At 43.2% G+C, this 18,765-nt stretch overlaps 1 protein-coding gene across 3 annotated transcripts in view; it reads right to left on the bottom strand.

The window, feature by feature from the left end:
• PPP2R2D (protein phosphatase 2 regulatory subunit Bdelta) overlaps window positions 1-15,538 on the bottom strand; it is a 28,398-nt gene extending 12,860 nt beyond the window's left edge. For 2 of the 3 annotated variants that reach the window (XM_086616898.1, XM_086616899.1), the window contains exons 1-3: window positions 15,508-15,538; window positions 15,033-15,131; window positions 1,347-1,444 (exon numbers count right to left, since the gene is read on the bottom strand). In XM_086616898.1, the coding sequence (XP_086473024.1) occupies window positions 1,347-1,444; window positions 15,033-15,131; window positions 15,508-15,514 (204 nt within the window). In that variant the 5' untranslated portion in view covers window positions 15,515-15,538. Of the gene's footprint in view, window positions 1-1,346; window positions 1,445-15,032; window positions 15,132-15,507 lie in introns of those variants that run through there. The other variant, XM_086616901.1, reaches the window with a different exon arrangement.
• Between the last annotated feature and the right edge of the window lie 3,227 nt (window positions 15,539-18,765).

Below are 18,765 nucleotides of genomic sequence, written 5' to 3' on the forward strand. Positions count from 1 at the left end.
ATTTGCAATGTTGGATTTGAAGCAACCAGTGATCAGGCTTTGCAAGTAAGTTAACGTTAGATAGTGACTCGTCTTTGGAGACCAGCCCCGCTTGGAGAGCGGCAGTGCTCCAGAAATTCTGCAGTTTTGTACACAACAAGAAATGACCCTTATGCCCAGCTCTTCCCTACAGTTCGCATGTGCTCCCACGAAGACACTTGAACATTCCTGTGTGAATAGGCTGACTGTTTTTTTGTTGTTGTTGTGGGTTTTTTTGTTTGGTTGGTTGGTTTTTTGTTTGTTTGTTTGTCTCACACTGTAAGGAAATGAGGTGACAGCTGGGTTTTGACTTACAGAACAACTGAGCACTAACAGCTGAAAGCCAACCAATAATAGTTCCCCTCTAAACTAGCACCAGGAAAGTCAGAGATCCTGAGCAGGGGAACACTTTTGACCTTGGTCTCTCTGTGCCTTAGTTAAGTCTCTACAGCGGGCTAAATGATAAATGAGCTCTGAGCTGTCTAGGTGCAGTGGTGTAACATTTCAGCAGCTTTTTCTGCAATAGTGTTTTCATCTCACTACCTCTCAAAATCCTCACAGTAAAACCGGTAAGTCACCTTTGGTAAAACGTTCTAGAAATTGTGATTCGGTGAGGACGAAATGCAAAATATTGGATGGCTGCTCATTATCTGAGCATCATTTGAACCACAGAAGAAGTGAGATTCTGCCGAAAAAAAACCCACAGCACCTAAAGATTAGCATACTTCATGCACAAAAAAGTTGTATTAGAACGTCACAATTAATTTTGGTATTTCTGATCCAGGACAAGGCTCAAATTCTCATCAGCTCTTCAAAGGGAAAGACAAACATGCTCTGTGGTGGCAGGGAGAGGGTGAGAATTGCTGAGAGGGTCAGTAATACTGACTTTTTAAAGAACACAATTCCAGATTTCTCCCAGACATGACAAGGCATGACAATTAGTTTTCAGCATGTAGTGCACTTTTCCAATACACGCTATTTCCCCAGACAGCAAAAGCTCAGTGATGTCACTGCACTGATGAATGGACAGAATGTGTTACAGCATTATCCCACAACTGAATACCACTGACACCGAGCACACTAGGCACATATGAAAAGAACTAATCATACTTCTGACACTTTTTTCTTTTTTGAAAGTAGGGAGGGGAACCACCACCAAACTAACCTACCAAGTTCAGCACGAGGCAGGTATTCGGAAATTTGGTGAACTTAAGGTTTTCTGAGAAAACGATCCAACCATTGAAACCTCATGGCATGAAAAGGTGAAGTGAGACTGTGCAACACGAGAACAGTGTAGTAACAGCACTTTTGTTTTTCAAGGCACTGACCTCTTGTTCCCTTTGAAATATAACCACTCTGCCACCTTTGTCTCCTGTTGCAAGAAGATCACCAGAGTAATTAAATTCAACTGTTGAAATAATATCAGCTGTGAACAGAACAGAAATAAAATAGCACTGTAATGTGTAAAGCAATTCAAGATGTTTCAAAATTTGATCACAACACAAAATTACAACTTGTATTAATGCAACAGCACGACTTCTTGATTTACATCATCGGTATCCAGAAATTAAATGATGTTTCAAAATCTACCAAAGTTTTATTTTCAATCTAAAACATTTCCTCATTTCTCAGTTTCATCCCTAAAAGAGAAGGCATGTTGTTTTAGGAATCCAAACTACGTATTCTACCCGTTGGCAGTAAATGCTGAAATACATGAGGGAGATGTGCCTGCACAGAGCTTCCAAAAGTAAGAATCATATCCCCAAGTGGCTCGTCTTGGAGCAGCACTGCAGCTCACACCGATCCCAGTGAGGCTGAGGCATTCCTGCCTTTGCCCTGGCCTGAGCCTTCCTGCAGGTAGTTCAGGAACCTGAACTGGGTGTCCCGCCTCTGCCAAAGGGGAAAAGGAAAAAAAAAAGGCAAGAAAATTCTTCCAGTTGAGCTTCCTGAACCAACTCTGTGCAGAAGCACACAACAAACAAGGGGTAAGGATGGCTGCAATGCAAGGAATGGGACGGCAAAGGAAAAGACTGGAGAACCTCCAGTTCAGACTTGCGTGCCCTTGGGACTGAACCTTTAAACCAACCAGTATTTATCCACCACTGAACCCCACAATTCATCTCTGGAGGTGGCAATAAAGAAATAATTGCCATTAAACAATCTCTAGCCAAGGGGCAGAGAGATAAGGGGTTATAAATGTCTGTCACAGGTTTTGGGCATATGGCAACAAAACCAACAGACCGCTCGGCACGAAACTGGAAGTAAACATTTATCCACACTGCTGCTCGTGAGCCATGCAAACATTTCATTATATTATGCAGCTGTAACAACTGTGAGATTTCAAGTATACAATAGCAATTAGTTTCAGAGTTTGCAACTGGAGACTAAATGAAAACTGCTCTCCTGTATCGATTTTGATGTGCTATCTTTTAAACTCTTTTCAATAATCCTGAGCTCTTATGAGGAAGGTGATTAGGAAGTCTAATCAGTTTTCTCAATATATAATTCATATTTCATCTTTTATTGCCCTTGAAACAGTTTTTCCCTAGTGTATAAAGATCATGATTTACCTTCTTTGATTAAAAAAAAAAAAATTTAAAACAAATATCTTTCTACAGATTCATCCCAGCCTTCAAAATCTCATTACTAACCTAGACAATTACTAAATGTCTATTTTTATATACACCTTTCTTTAAAAGATTCTGAAAAGATTCCATTTTGGTAAAGAACAGGATGATGGGTAATCCCAGACCCTCAACAGACCCAAAATATCTGAACAAACTCCACATCCTTGCTGTACAGATGCAATAAGGAAAACATCCCTCTTTCCTCAGCTGGCCTACTTTAAAAATCCACCGTACTGCCAGTTTCCGAGCCACCTCTTCAGCCTGGCACTCACTCTGCTTGGCGACCCCACCTGCCAGCGTGCTTCCCAACGAGTGACCACCACCTCACCAGTTCCAGTCATCGACTGCAGAGCTCCTGGCAAATCTGACCCTTCTTTGGGACTCCTTTCCAAGTAACTAAGCAGCAAACTCTTTCAGTTTTTCATTACTAACACTGGCAGAATAAAAATTCATCTCCCTATTCTCTTTACACTAATTCCATATTTTGCGGCCAATTTTTGGTACATGGCCATTTGCCTCTTATCAGGCTGTGCAGAAAGTATTGAAAACACACAAACCCCCAAATAATCCTTTTTACAGCACTAAGGAGCTACGTACAGAAAACAGCATATGGTATGAAGATTTCACTAGTGCTAACTGAGCCCTCCCTTTAGAAGTTGCCTTAGAATGATGAGCTTCTAGTAGCACAGATATCTAGACATACATATCTAACACATATCCTTAAGTATATATTTTTTAATTATGTATTTTTATACACACATGTACGTAAATAAAAGACTTAGATTATACAGAGTGGTACAACACGTACACGTTTTGATTTTTCAATCAAAAAACACAAATAGAAAAGCTACGTGTTTCTACTTACCATAAAGCTGCACTTTGTCAAGACTGTACCTACCCGCTGGGCACAGCGACATTTCACTGCACCTCAGTATTTAAACAACAAAAGATCTGCCAACTCGCACGTGAACAGGGCCTCTGCTCCTCTCTTTGAAAGGCTACGGAAAACTCAGATTATTGATACACTAAAAGCAGGTTATTAGCACGTTAATACCTGTTCTTCCTATACTATGAATAAAGGAGACTCCAGAGAGGACGCACGAATGGCTCAGGTGGCTGTGAAAGGACCAGTTTCCAGCGCACCGAGTTCCTGGTGAATCCCCTTCGGACTTTTTACCCCAAGCAAGTCAAAAGAATGTACAGGGTACCTTGTATGTAATTTTAGCCAATTCTTAAAAATACTTTCTATCACAGGTAAGAAAAAAATGCCTACCTGTAATGCTGACACACTATTTCACTTTTCCAAAGCGTGTCACGTTTCCCTGATGTGCTGCCTCATACCTTGCTCGGGTCCTCAGCCAGGCAAGGAATGACTACAGTGTATGGGCTGGTCCACCTAAAGCTTTTTGGGAATTTCAAACTTGGTTCTTTCTTAAGAAAACAAACAAACTCAAACAAGGTCCTTTTGTAACAATCTGTATTTTATATATATATATATATATATATATATGGTAATTGTGAAAATGTTTTAAAGCCAACTCATGCTTCCTGCCTGACAATCATGGGGAAAACAAGATGTATGAGAATTGAGATTCAGTGTCAAAAAAAGAAATCTCTGTGTATGTGCCTAATATTGCTGTTGGGCTTTAATACTGATCCATGATAATTATTTTCACAATCACATGTTTGCTTTGAGCCAAATACATGCCTCAAAGGTGTGAATGTATAAATGATAAGATCATAAGCCATTGCAAATGGCTGGCTAGGAGGTTTTATAGTTACAAATATCAAGTACCATGACCATAAGCAAATAATTTTGTACTAAAATGAGAAAGCTAGTGAACTAGCTGGACATGTAATATTAACTGTTAAATTCTACTCCAAGACTGGCAATAGTGCTAGAATAAAAAAAAAAAAAAAAAAAGGAAAAAAAAAATCTCACACATCCCAGTATCACACAATTATACACAGGAAAAAAAGCTCAGGCATTTCAAGAAACACCATGGGAAATCAGTAAACTAAGTGAAAAGAAATGAGCAGATGAAGTAAGCAGTGAATTGACTTGACAGAATAATTTTATGACATTTTCAATACCCTACTTAAACATTAAGTAGCCCTTGAGTTACGAAGATTTATCAGCAGCAAAACTAATATTGCACTAGCACAAAAATCTAAAAGCCATTCTAGCAAGGATCGTTTTTACCCTGTGAGACACCAGTAAACATCCTAGCAGAAAGAAGTGTCTCCTTAACATAGGCAATTATTTTGAACAAGTCACAAAACCCACTCTTCCACTTAGCTTCAGAAAGGGAAAAAGATATTATTAATTTCTCCCATGTACATTATCACACTATTTACCAAAGTATTTGCTTAAAGGACACTATACCCCATTTTTCCTTTAACATGCACGTAAAGCAAACATCATCTGTCTGACACAGCTACTACTTCCTAGCAGTGCTGTCCAGCCAAACACGATCTTGAGTTCCCTTATATTAAAGGGAATGCTAAAACACAGCCACTACCCGAATTCTAGTTTTAAACAAGAAGTACTGGGAGAAGAGGGTAAGCAACATGTAGAGGTAAAATGAAAATGCCTCCCTCTCCTAATTGACTACCAACTGGAAAAAGCAGCTTGAAATTTTAAATCAGCACTAAAACAGTATGTAAAAAAAAAAATAAAAAATCTATAGTCAACATGCCGTATGGAAACAGGTAAGTGGTGGGGGCACATCAGGACAAAAATACAGAAACTTTCTTCAAGTATTTTCTCAGTTAAAAAATTTAGAATATGATGAATCAACTTTTTGTTTGTTTGTTTAACAGCACTAATTTAATTCTTTCATATAGAAGTATGAATTAAAAACAGTTTTCTCTATCGGCATGTTTAATTGAAGCGTATAGATCCCCAAATTAACTCCACCCAGTATCCTCAGCACTATACTAGCTCAAAGCAGGTGAAATAAAAAAAATAAATTACAAGACTAGAGGTAAACCACAAAATTCATTCCAAACCAATCACTCTGTGTTCTGCTCAACACACTTTACCCATCTACATTTGCTCTCTAACTCCAGGTCAGCTTAAAACTTTTACAAAAAAACAAAGTGAGCCTTTGCATGTTCTTAATCATCACCTTAACTTTGGAATTTAAAAGGTTTTTTATTATACGCCACATCTTTTTTGTTATGTGTACAAGCTCTAGTTATTTCCCCCGTGCAGTATTTCAGCCTTTTCTCCATGCTGGCAAAATAACTCCCAATGAAACGTACAAAAGGGCGAGGAAAGACAAACCATTATGTTTGCTCCTGGACAGCACCCTAATGCACTCTCTTCATACACGAGACGCTTCTGTGATTATGACTTTCCAGAAACAAGAGATGTTTGTCCAACTTCCCCCCATTTTTGGCCCAGCGTGGCCAGAAGCCTCTGTTCTGCACGCACCCACGTAAACTCTCCCCTGTAAACTATGGAGAGCAGCAACATCTATGGCTTTACAATAAGATATTAGTCTGGCATATTTGTTTCTTTCCAAACATGAAAAATCAATGCTTAGCTTCACTTTTGGAAAGGTCTAACTTAATTACAGTCTACACAGAGAGTAGGAAGCTCCCAGCTCTTTCCAAAGCTAGTATATTAAAAGTAGCGTGGGGGAAAATTGCTGGCAACTAAATTACAGTTCTATAGAATCCCCAAATTTAAAAGCATTAAGCACTTCCATGGGTAGTAAACACCCTCCCAACACAAATATCCATCTTTATACTATTCTCAGTGACTCAGGAGACCACTCCGTAAGCCTAGACAGACATTCCAAAATTCAGTATAAATGCTCCAAGCCCTTTAACATCACTGAGCGCTATCAACCTCCCTGTATCACAAAACTCCTGGTGTAATTCTGTTAAAGTTCTACAACCTCCAAAGCCTCCTGGGCCAGTCATATGGGGACGTGGAGGGGACAGGATAACAGAGACCAGCATTTGTTGGGATTCTGAGATGACAGCAAGCTTAGATCTGCAAACGAATTCAATCCCACCAAGGACCCACATGAGGTATCTCTAACTGACACAGGTAATGACGTCTGGGGTGTCTGTTTAGGTAATGGAGAATGCAAAGAGACCCAGAACACCTACATAAGACACCTAAAATTAGCTACCGTAAACTTTTCCTCTCTAAGCCGGCTGCACATTGCCACTTGGGTTAACATCTAAAAACTGAAAACACGCAATTACTTCGTAGCCCATCCAACAGATGATGAATTTGCAGCTGTAGGCCACGCTGAGGACTAACACCAACTAGTGTTGGTTAACAAGCAGCATCGACTTCTCTCTCCTCCTTCTAAACTGTTCAAAGACTTCTGACAAAAGCCCACTCCTCAGACATTTAATGACCCAGGAAGCCAGTCAGTCACTATTTTTGAACACTACCTAAAAAGAAGGCTGCTCCAGCTTCTAGGGGATTTGAGGTTTTTCAGCCATGTAATGGACAACACAGCTTCACATTCAGCACAGACTGACAAAAACATGCGTGTTCGCAGACCTGTCCTGTCCCTCCCCTCGAAAAATATTTTTAATACACAGCACCTTCTTCCATGATCCACCCTACAGGTCCAAAGGATGAAGTGCTCCAAGGACTATTAAAGAGGCTCATGCTTGCAGAGGAAACGACTGGCTCTGGACCAAGGCCAGGCGGCTGGCACAAAAGGCAGGGGAGGCTGCCAGTGGCAACTAAACATAGAAAGAACATTTCTGTGCCTGTAATCAAGATCAAAGGGGACACACCTTTCCCTCCGACACACACTGTTACTCCACAGAGCATTTTATTCCACAGCTGAAGAAAGCTGTGGGGGACGTTGTATGGTCTCCCACAGCTGATGGGCATGAAGCAGAACGTAGAAGGGGCTAAGTGCAGGTTATGCGCTCCGAAATCAGAAGTTGGGATCTCCCTGTGACGCTGTGCTGAACTGTAAGACATGACATCAGAACAAACACAACTCTTGCAACAGTGACAACACACCATTCCGAGGTAGGACTGGTTGGGGAAAAACATGGTCAGGCAGGGCCGGTGCAGGGAATGGCAAGGAACTATTGTTTCAGAGCAACTAGGTGAAGACTCAAAAAAAGTAAAAAAAAAAATACTAAAGGAGCAAGTAGGATTAGCAAAAGAAAAAAGATACACAGAGACCCGTTAGAAGGAACAGAGTAATCAGGGAGAATGAAGAAATTTGGAGGTTAATGCCTGCTAAACAGTAAGTAATAGAAAAAAAATGTTTTGAAAAATATAACTGAATTTGAGCTTAACAAGTCACAGACACACTGGGCCTTAGAACTGCTTGTTACTGGATTTTCAGCAGACTCCCCACACCTCACCAATGGTCCCTATTTGCATCCAGAGGCCTCTGGGGCGGGGAGGGGGAAGCATTTGGTGTGAAGTTTAATGGTTCCTCACATTTGGATCCGCTATGGTTACACCAGGCCACAGCAGAGCTGCTGGCAGGCACCCTGCTTCCCACCAGACCTGCCCTCAGCCTCTGCGTGTCGGGGCAAGCAGGCACTACCAGCCCCAGTTCCTGCAGGCTTCTGACTCCAGCACTGATTTCCAGTCCTCAGCCTCCAGCTTCTCCCTCCTCGTTCCTGTACCTCGCTGGTTTGCTTCCAGGAGAATACGGATGCTCCATACAATGGTCACCAGAACAGTCAATGAAAACAATTGGGATTACTGCGCAATCAGGATGGACCAAGAATGGTATTGCTGCTACTGTCATGCCTAAGCTCTCCTAAAATATTTCCTAAAATATTGTTTCTTAATTTAACTTAATTCTTAGTTTACAGAAATCAGATTTATGTCTCTGAATTATACTGAAATGTGAGCTGAACTCTAAAGCTATTGATAATCACTTGGCAATATACATATACACAGAAGTTACTCAAAGCCACCTGTTTTTCAGAACATGCCACTTTTTTATACTCAATTTTCAGACTTCCACTTTTGCAATTTATTTGAAGAGTTAACACAGAAGTGAGATGTGTGAGGAGAATAAACCAAAGGTGCTATAGCTTTGCTCAGACCAAATTTCTTCCAGCTTACAGTGCAAAGCACTCTGCTCACTTAAAAGCATCCATCAGGTCTAACAATTTTCCATGCCCTAATACTTAAACAACTTGTAAAATGACTTGAATTGCCTTTAGGTAGGTGGTAGAGTTTAATTTAGTCCAAAATAACACAGCTTTTTGAACTATTTTACATCTTTGAACAGATTTAAGGTCAACCATGGGCACGAACGGGCACCTGAGCTGCATCAACAGCAGTTCAGTAGCTTGGCCAGCACAGCACAGCACAGCTCGAGAAGCAGCAGAAGCTGGCTGAAGACAAGCCATGGCAAACTACAAACAAGAACGTTTCTCCTGGAACGACTGCCAGCTCCTGTGTGTCCTGGGCCCTGCGTGGAGCTCAGCCACTTGGCTTCTCTTGAGGAGCGAGGGCACGGGCCATTCTGTTTGGAGTGCTGAAACAAACTGGTAGAAAAGAAGGAACATAAGGTGGCAAACTGTTCCCAAGACCTGTTCCAAAGGCCAGGCTGCCCAGCAAACTCCCCCAAACCAAACACTTGTTCAGCTGATTGAACAGTCACCTAAGAGTTTGCATCTCATAAAAGACAATTAGTGCAATTCCCTCATTTATTTAAACTTGTATTTTCTTTTCAATGGTACCAGATCGTAATTTGAGGCTGGAAGTCCTTTGAATCGTATTTAAAAAAAAACCCTGTCCTCGCTGAGTTTAAAGTGCATGTAGTTGTCTGGACGTGGTAGCACAAAGAGAGGATCAAGCAGCAGCAAGAGCGAGTAGTAAAGCTGAAGTTCAGTAAGCCAGAAATAAACGTTGCCTTCGTGCTGCCAAGCCTTGCTATGCCTCTTCTTACAAGCAGCGAGAACTTATGGAGTCTATTTATAATTTTCAGGACATAATCCAGTATTCTGTATGCAAATCTATTGCCTCAGTATGATTTTTTTAACCTCTGGAATAGTAATTCCAACAGCCTTTCTCCTACTGGAAGTATATTTAATTAATTTGTGTTATTCTGTTAGTTTTTTCTAAGTAGTTCATAGTCATGCCTTTCATTGTACTTTTATTAAGAGTTACTACAAGTCTTAACATGATGGGTAAATCAATTTTTTCATCCAGTTACAGCTTTCACATCTTCCTCTTTTTTTAAAAAAAATCTTAAATAAAGTGGTGTTTGTCGTTTTTTCATACTCCTCCTCTTGTCCCTGCAGTGCCACTACCCCAACATGTGAGTATGCCAGGAGGAAGGAAAAAAAAAAAAAAAAAAAAAAAATTTGATACTATGGTAAAGATTATAGATTTAGACACCGTAAGTATGTTAGCTAGTAAGACAGATTCTCTCCTCCACAGAAAACCAAGACATTGCTTGACACAACCACTTTTATGAAGCCTGAAAATCACCTGGAGCTTTTTGGTTTTGTTTTTTTTTTTTTAAAAAAGCATAGCTATTCACTTGTAAATCTGGGCTCTGGGCTTCCTCACTATGAAGAGTCATATTCTAAAGATTATGAGAGAGAAAGAAGCTTCCAAAAGTTCGCTAACGTTGCACTTCTCACACACAACACCTTGTCTTAACAGTCTCCAGAGTTACTTGCAAGTTAATATACAGGAAGAGAGTGCAATTTACTTCCCAGTGGCATAACTCTGCTTTTTTTGTTGTCCGACAGAACTGGAATTCAAGAGAACACATTATTAAGTACTACTGGCTGGGAACCACGTTTTTAGGGACTAGTGTGGTGTGGAATAAAGGGTGAAGACAAATCCTTGGCTCATGGGTTGCACACCGACTCGTGATACAAGTGGTCTACCTGAAACACTCACACCACGAGTGCTCAGGCCAAACTATTTGCAAAATGCGATTTCTGCCCACGTTTAAAAACCACCAAAACATTCCCCAAAGCCGACATTTCGGCATCATAGATCTTGTCCAGAACACCACATACAACACACAACGCAGGGACAATCGAGGCAACTTCCAAAATCTTTGGTCCCTGCAGGAAATTCTTCAGAATATTCACAACAGGCCTTTGGGGAGCGGGGATGTGGCCGAGCTGTCAAAGCAGCAAGGCAGAAGCAGCTCCTACATCTCACCATAAACCAGGGGTAAGTGCTCAACGTTTCAGGGAGGGCGAAGGAGCAGGCAGCTGAAGGCCTGGCTATGGCAAAACACTGTTTTTTTTAAAAGCCCACCTTCTGCCCCACTCCAGTAATAAGTGACATCTTCAGGGATAACCAGTTATTTACGATGGAAGGAAACAACACATGTGGTGTAATAATGGAGTCATTATTACCATATTTTCCAGTTCTTACAGAAAAAAAAATTAACCTTGAAGATAGCAACCAATTCTGGCATTTCTTCCGTGCAATTTTAACCAGATGTCAAATAGCTGTACCTCTTTGGAATTTTCTTTTTCAAGCCTGAAATCATGCCAGAATTTGCTTTAAAAACAGTGAGAATAGGCCAGTTAAATTCCTGACAACACAAGAGAAGATTTTTTAAACCACTGATTTCTAAAGATGACTTAAGACCAGGAGTGTTTTCAAATCACCTGTATCCAGACTTGAGAACAATTACAGGATTATAATCCAACATATTTTTATTAGATTACGGTTTTCTTCTCCACTTGTGTTCTGCATTCTGACAAGCTTACTCAGCACTGTAACAAGCTTTAAAAGGAGAAGTAAAGAATTTGTTGCATTGATGATAACAAGGTATCTTTTACTTTATCAGCGCTGTCAATACCAATTACCAGTTGGAGAATTAAAACCCAAGTATTTTCCATTGATCTTTAAATGGAGATACAAAACTTCTTAAAAAGTAGAACATCCAAGAGAAGACAAGTGTTCTGAAAGCCAATGACAAAGTTCTTTCGAAGAATGAACGTTCTGCTCGTATGAAATACCTTACAACCTCAAGTTAATGAACAGGAGCTTCCAAGGAGCTTGTCTGAGATGGAAGGGCACCACGTCCAGCATTTATGTGCCAGACTGGGCTTTACACTCCGCTGCTTCAAAAAAGGTTTCAAACATAACACTGGAAACAGTTTAAGACTTAAGCTGATGAAGCTCCTAGAGGAAGGCAGGACCTGTTTCATCAGTAGCCATACCCTTAAAGTTCCTTGTATCCCAAACAGGCTGATATATCTAACCAGTGTCAAATCAAAACAGCATTTTCAGGAAGGAACAGTTCATCACAATCCAAAAACTCACGCTGACTGCTTTGAAAAACCCAAAGAAATCCCAGTGTCAATAAGGGAAACAACTCATGATCTCCACAACATACAGGTTCACGTTCAAGGCCAGGTTGGATGGGGCTTTGGGCAACCTGGTGTAGTGGAAGGTGTCTCTGCCCATGGCAGGGGGGTGGAACTGAGTGATCTTTGAGGTCCCTTCCAACCCAAACCAGTCTGTGAGCCATTCTCCTGAGCGTTTCTGACTCATCACTAGCACAAGCCAGTTGTAAGATTTATAGTGCCCACTACACACATATATAAAACTATATTCTGTTAATTACATCCAGAAGTTATCATGAATTATACGCAGAACATCTGGCCCAAAAGAATTGGGGCATATCTGTATATTATTTAATAAACTGTTTCGTGTTTTGCTTGCCAAAAAACCCCAAACCAGAACTTTCTGAACATGCAAAACAAATTAAAGACAAAACTGATTAGGTCTCAGGCAGCACTGTAAGAAAAAAGCCGGTATTTAGAAAGCTACTTTCTACCAAAAAAGGTAATCTAAGAATAACAAGTTTCACAGGCAATCAGTATGATTTAGTAATCACGTGGTTTTATACTAACAACAAAATTACAACACAATTCTAAATTACTTTTTGTGGGTTTTTTTTTTTTTTAAATTACACTTGTTGCCATCCTCAATATCAATTCTTTCATTCAATATCTGGTTTATCCTCCAATCCTCCTCCTTGAAGCCAGTTAAATTTTTCTGCTTTAGAAAATTAGGTATTTCAATAACTGGTATACTTTCCTGATCTTTCTGAAATGGCCAGACTGGTCGCATCAACACAGCTCTTCTATTTATTTAAAGAGAGCACTGTACAGATTTCAAAGATTACTCACTGAAGAAAGTGAATACACAGAAAAGACAAAGCAATTTTCTGTATTAATGACCTAGTTAGAAAAAATCCTGGGAATGGAGACAGCAGTTGCAAATCTAGCTACAGCAATAAACATATTCTAGAATTGCAGTTCAAATGAAAGTGACTTTTTGGTTAAGCTGCCTGACTATCAGGCTTCAGAATTTCAACTACTGAATGAACTGTCTGTAAGAATATTTAGAAAAAAGTCTGCATTTAATATGCTTGACAGCTACTTTATATTGTCGTTTTCAGATTTCCGCTATAGAGCTTATTTTTCACAAAACAGAAAAAAAAAAAATACATAAGTAGTAGGTTTTCTCTATCACAGAAAGTTACATTAAATTCTCAGTAGTTTTATGCAACATTTGCAGCAAGGCTATTTCAAGGCAACAGTGGTCCATGAAATAGGGTTAGATATGCAGTTTGGTAAAAGATGTTTTTAAAAATGGTAGTGATAAGTATTTCTGTAACTGGGGCCAAAGATTTAGCAGCAGAATTGCACTCATTGCATACTGCTGAATCGAATTTGGGCAGTTATTAGCAAACAAATCATATTTTCTTTACTTAATTCCAATTTCTAGGCAAAATCTGCCAGAAGGGGGGAAGCCCACAAACCAAAAGAAAGACAACGAGCCACAAAAACGGTAATAGTTCTCGTATTCCAGCAGGAAAATTAAACTCTAGTACTAATTCTGCAAAACCGGGTGCTGAATGTTTGCTTACATTAATTATTCTACAGAGAAAATTTAATTCCTCATATGTGGTAGCATCATGGACAATCTGAAGCCCTGACTCCAGGAAAAGTCACATTAGTAAGGTACATCTGGGAGAACCCAGGGTAAAAGCGCTGAGCATTAGCATCACTATTTCCCCTTACCACTCCTAGTTACCCAAAACAGAGCTTTCCCCTCTCTAACCAAAGAGCTCTGCCTCCATGATGTGTTTCTTTTTGAACAGTCTTACTACACACTTAGATAATTCACTGAGTTTAAGACATACTGGTGTTTCAAAACTGAGAAGCTTTCCAGTTCTGCACAAACTCATGTTGACTGGGAAGTAAGGTGCTCACAGAAATTTCTCCAACATGGAAAACTGATTTCTAGTCACATAGATGATAGTAAGAAAAAAAAAAGGACCATTTGGAAACTCGTAAAGGCTACTTAAATACATTTTCATACGAATTCTGGGAACTTCAGAACAATAGTACAAGTTACAAAGTGTATTTAGGGAAAAAAAAAAAAGGAAGAAAACAACTGAGTCCGAGTACTAACTAGTTTCTCGAGCAGTTTTCAAGTCTATTCTTCCCATAGCTATTATTTTAAATGGAATGCCAAACAAGTGGCATGAAAACGAAAACATTGTCAGCATAACTTCCCTGGAGTAGACAGTGAGAGAAAATATTTACTGTATTCAGTAAAAAAAAAAAAAAAAGTCCAAAACTCAAGATGACCACACACTGGCACTGTGAGCTATTTCTCTTAACACAGTAAATAGAGCTATTTCAGTTAATGCAGTAAAAATCAAATAAACAGTACAGAATTATGTTCCACACATATGCTTCACGCCCTTTTTTCTAAACTATTGCCAGTCTGAACACAGAAAACTTGGGAGAAAAGGAGCTTTCTCATTGAAGTCGAGCAAAACTTGACATCGTTTCTACGTGCTACAGAGAAACACTTTCACCAATTAAAACATTTCTTGTTTTCTGCTTGTCGAAAACACGCTGTGCTTAGAAAGTCTCAGGGAAATGCAGAGGTGTGCCCGTTTTCCCTATTTAAATGCCCCTATTTATAGCTCCCGAACGTGAACAAGCAGGAACAAAATCCCTTCGCGGCTGCAGGAAGCCTTTAAACCCTACTTTTTAAATGAAGCACAAATGACAGACCTGCACGCTCTCTCTGCTGCTCTCTCTGCGCCAGAGCGAAACTTGACAAGCCTGACAGACTCCATTTGTATTTTTTTCCCTGTGTGTTATCACTGTCATTACCTCTTCTCCCTAGTGATTAAAGAAGAGGAGGAAGGCACCGTGTCTGCTCCATTATGCTCTCCCGAAGGAAAAGGCACACCGCGCGGGAAGCCCCGCCGCTCGCTTAGTCATCGCCACGCACCCCCGTCCTGCCAGCCTCGGGCAGGGCTGGGCGCTGCTGCGGCTCAGCCCCGGCGCCACACACACGGCGAGGGAGGCAAAGAGGGTGCTGGTGCCCGGTGCCCCCGGGAGCCCTGCCCTTACCTTCCGCCACGTCCTCGTCGATCGCCCCCTTCACCTGCGAGAAGCACCACTGGAAGTCGTTGCTGCCGCCGCCGCCGCCGCCTCCACCTCCTGCCACCCCTGAGGAGGGAAGAGCGGGCGGTGAGGGGAGGGGAGGGGCGCCCCGCGGAGCCCACGCCAACCCCGCGGCCCCGGCCCAGCCCCTTCCCCGCCGGGGCCTGCTCCGCCGCCGCCACCGCACGGCCCGGCCCAGGCCGGGGCCAGGCCGCGCCGCGGCTCGGCCCCGCGCCGCGGCTCGGCCCAGCGGCAGCCCCGCTCCTCCCGGTGCCCCTCCGGAGGGCCGCTGCCTCCCGCCTCCCGCATCGGCGCGGCGCGGTGCGGCCCGGCCCGCCGCGGCGGCTCCCGCGGCGCCCTCCGCCCGCTGGGCTGGGCAGAGCGGAGCCGCCGCCGCAGCCACAGCCACAGCGCAGCCGGGCGGCGGCCCGCGCGGCCTCACCTGCCATGTCGCACGGTGCCGGTGGGGCGGAGGCGGGGGCCCGCGGGAGGAGGCGCCGGCCGGGAGCGGGTCGCAGCCGCCGCCGCCGCACGGAGCTGCCGCCGCGGGAGGTTTCGGGGTTTCAAAATGGCGCCCATTGCCGGTCGGCCTGATCCGGTGACGTCATCGCCCCGGCTCCCCTCGGGGAGGGGGCGGCGGGGCCGGGCCGGGCCCGCGGGGCCCCCGGGGCGGGGGGGGCCCTTCCCGGCGGGGCGCGCAGGCGGGCTCGGCCCCGCGGGGGAGCAGCAGGAGGAGGAAGAGGAGGCCCGCGCCGCGGAGGCGCTTCCCGGGCGGCGGCAGGGAGCGGGGGGCTCCGCACCCGCCGCTACAAACGCACCTTTACGTGAAGGGGCGGGACGGGACGGGGCGGCCGCAGCGGCCTCGGGCGGCTGTGGAAGGAGCCGCGCCGGTATTGACCTCCTGGGTTGGTTTTACCCGCCCCTCCCCCCCGGTTAATCGCGGTGCTTCCTAAAACACCGAGCGCGCTTTTTGCTTGTTTGCCCGTCCGGTGAGTGCCGGGCCCGGGGCGGGGAGAGCCGCGGGGGCCCGGCCGGGCTCCCCGGAGGCCTCGCCCGGCAGCGGGGGCTCCTGCTCGGGACCCGCAGCGTGCGGGGCACAGCCCGCGCGAGCGGCCCGCCCCTCGCCGGGCGTGGGGAGCCGGTGGGGACGGAGCCCGGATGGGGTCCGGAAATCCCGCCGGTGTGCGGGAGATGGAGCGGGATCGCGGTCCGGCCGCGTCAGCGGTGAGCGCTGCTGATGCGCTGGGCAGTGTGGCCTCTTATGCCGTTAGTGTTTTTTTTTATTTTCCTAAATCAGCATAAATACTGATAAGTGTGAAGATGTGGGTTTTGCCTCTAAATCCCAAAGAGCAGGAAGAAATCAAAATTAATTTTGTATTTCTCCAGAGCTCCCACGTGAGTGTATTTTTGACCTGTCAGTCCCTCAGAAAGTGGCGTAGCGTGAACTTTGAAGCCCTTACTGCTTGTAGGGAAGAGCTAAGTGCTTGGAAAGGTAACCTGCCAAAAATAGTCTGATTATTATTGTTTGTAGTCAATGTTGCCACCCCTTAAACATTACGGATGTTTCCTAAATCGTGTTCGTTTTACGAAGTACAAGCAAAGCAGTTGACCAACAGACCTGGTTGGTTGTGGTCTTGAATGCAAAGGAGAAAAGGAGTGTATCCTCTTCCCTGTGGGGCGAGAGTCTTGTTAGTGATAAGTAACACTAAATAAAGTGCTCTGTAGTGAGCCTTCCTCTCCTGTGGAACTGATGTTCGTTCCCCTGTCGATGTCTCGGGACCTTTCTGCAAGAGGACTTGGTCTGATGCTCACCCGAGGTCAGCAAGGTTCCCCTCGGAGGGATTTCTGCTCCGGGCTTACGGCCTCGCCCCGGTGCCTTCAACACAGAAATGCATTTCATTTCTTGGTGTGATGTCTGTGTCCCGTTATGGATTGATCACTGATTTGTGTTGTTTATTCCTTACGCAGTGTGTTATGTATTTAAAAATTTAAATGACGTTATTTTCAGATCACTCTCTTGAGTGTGTCTCCTTTGTAGGCACAGGAAAGTAATCTTTTAAGGGAAGTGGGTATTAGTTGCATTTTATTGTCTGGTCTCTGCTCTGCACAGACGAGTTGTGGAGCAAGTGCTGTGCTTAGCAAAACGCCTTCTTGCCTGTTGAAAGTGTCCGTTTTGTTTTTTGATTGACTTGCACATTCAGCCCATAGTGATTAACCAGCTATATCCATTCATAAAATTAATGTTATATGTGTGACATAATTTTATGGATACCTGAACCTTCTGTATCAAGATATGTAAAGAATTTCACTAATGAAAATCCAAGTTTTTAGTTTTTGAAGGATTTTTTATTGCTTTGTATTAGCAACAGAAACATATTTAAATAAAAACTTAAATTTATGCATGTTATGTGCAGAACAGGTGTAGATTAACCAGAAACTAAGCCTTGTGCCTTCAAATCTTATGTCAGCTCGAAGTAAGCACTGACTTTGTTCCGTTACTGGACCGAGAGGGGAGGTTTTATGTCACACTGTTGGCCTGAATCTGCTTAAATCTTGATGACAGCTACTAGTCATGAATCAGGTCTATGACCTGAGCTTCTAGGAATTTTTTATCAAGAAATACCATTTTAAAAGATAAATAAAAGAATTGGTGGAAACTTGGTATTCTTACCAGCTCTTTTGCATGTGTCGTGTTGCCATTATGGTGAGCTGTGTGTGTAATGATAAAATTTTAAAAATAAACAGAACTGTTGGATATGTCTTGTGTTATGTTTTGGGTGTCTGCAGCCACCGACGGAGTGGCTGTGGGGAAGGTGGAGGACAGCCTGCTCCGTGATTTACAGCCAAAGCCAATTAATGCAGGTTGCAGCGAGGGAAGTCCAGGTTAGCCGTAAGGAAAGGGCTCGTTACAGGAGGATGGTCTAATGCTGGAACCAGTGGCCCAGAGGTGGGGGAAGTCCCATTCTGGGAAAAGGTCTTGACTCAACTGGCCAAGGCCAGGAGTGGCCTGATCAGCCTTTGAGAAGTGACCCTGCTGTAAGCAGGGGTTGGCCCGGGTGACCTCTGGAGGTACCTCCCAGCCGAAATGGCTGGGTTCTATGAGAAGCTTTTGGCCTTAATTCTCACCTTAGTATTTCTCTGTGTCTGTGTGTGGGTTTTTTGACACTTCTGTGCTTTTGGAGCGAACTAGGTGCCTTTAAGTGCCATAAGCTTGTGTGAATTAAAGAGTATATGTAATCTGAGAGCGATCATCAAAGTGTTGACATAGGTAAATGGTTTTGAGGATGTTCTGCTAATTGGAAAACTGAAGTAGCTATTAATTAAGTTAGTCTCTTGAAAGGGGTGCATGCATTTGTTCGTTGTCTGATATATGCGATTTTATGAGCAGGATGTTTTTTAAAGCGTTATATTCTTGTGAAGTCCTTTTTTTATATAAAAAAAAAGTGAAATTCATTCACAAAATGCACCTGTTCTCATTAAATATATTGAATAGGTTAATTAAAATGAAAGAACTAGTTAGTTTTTGCAAGCTTCCTGAAGTTCAGAGCTCAAAATGAAAAGAAGGCATTGAGAGAGAAAGATTCAGCCCACTGTGATCCGTTGGGTGTTTTGCAGTTTCTAAACATGCTCAGAGCTGTCTGACACTTGCGTGTTGCTGTCCTAAAATACTGCTGTGCTCACGTGCTTCCGCCTGGGAGTT

The sequence above is a fragment of the Tauraco erythrolophus genome, chromosome 9 (genome assembly GCF_009769465.1).
Source record: "Tauraco erythrolophus isolate bTauEry1 chromosome 9, bTauEry1.pri, whole genome shotgun sequence".
In the NCBI taxonomy this organism is placed as follows: domain Eukaryota; kingdom Metazoa; phylum Chordata; class Aves; order Musophagiformes; family Musophagidae; genus Tauraco; species Tauraco erythrolophus.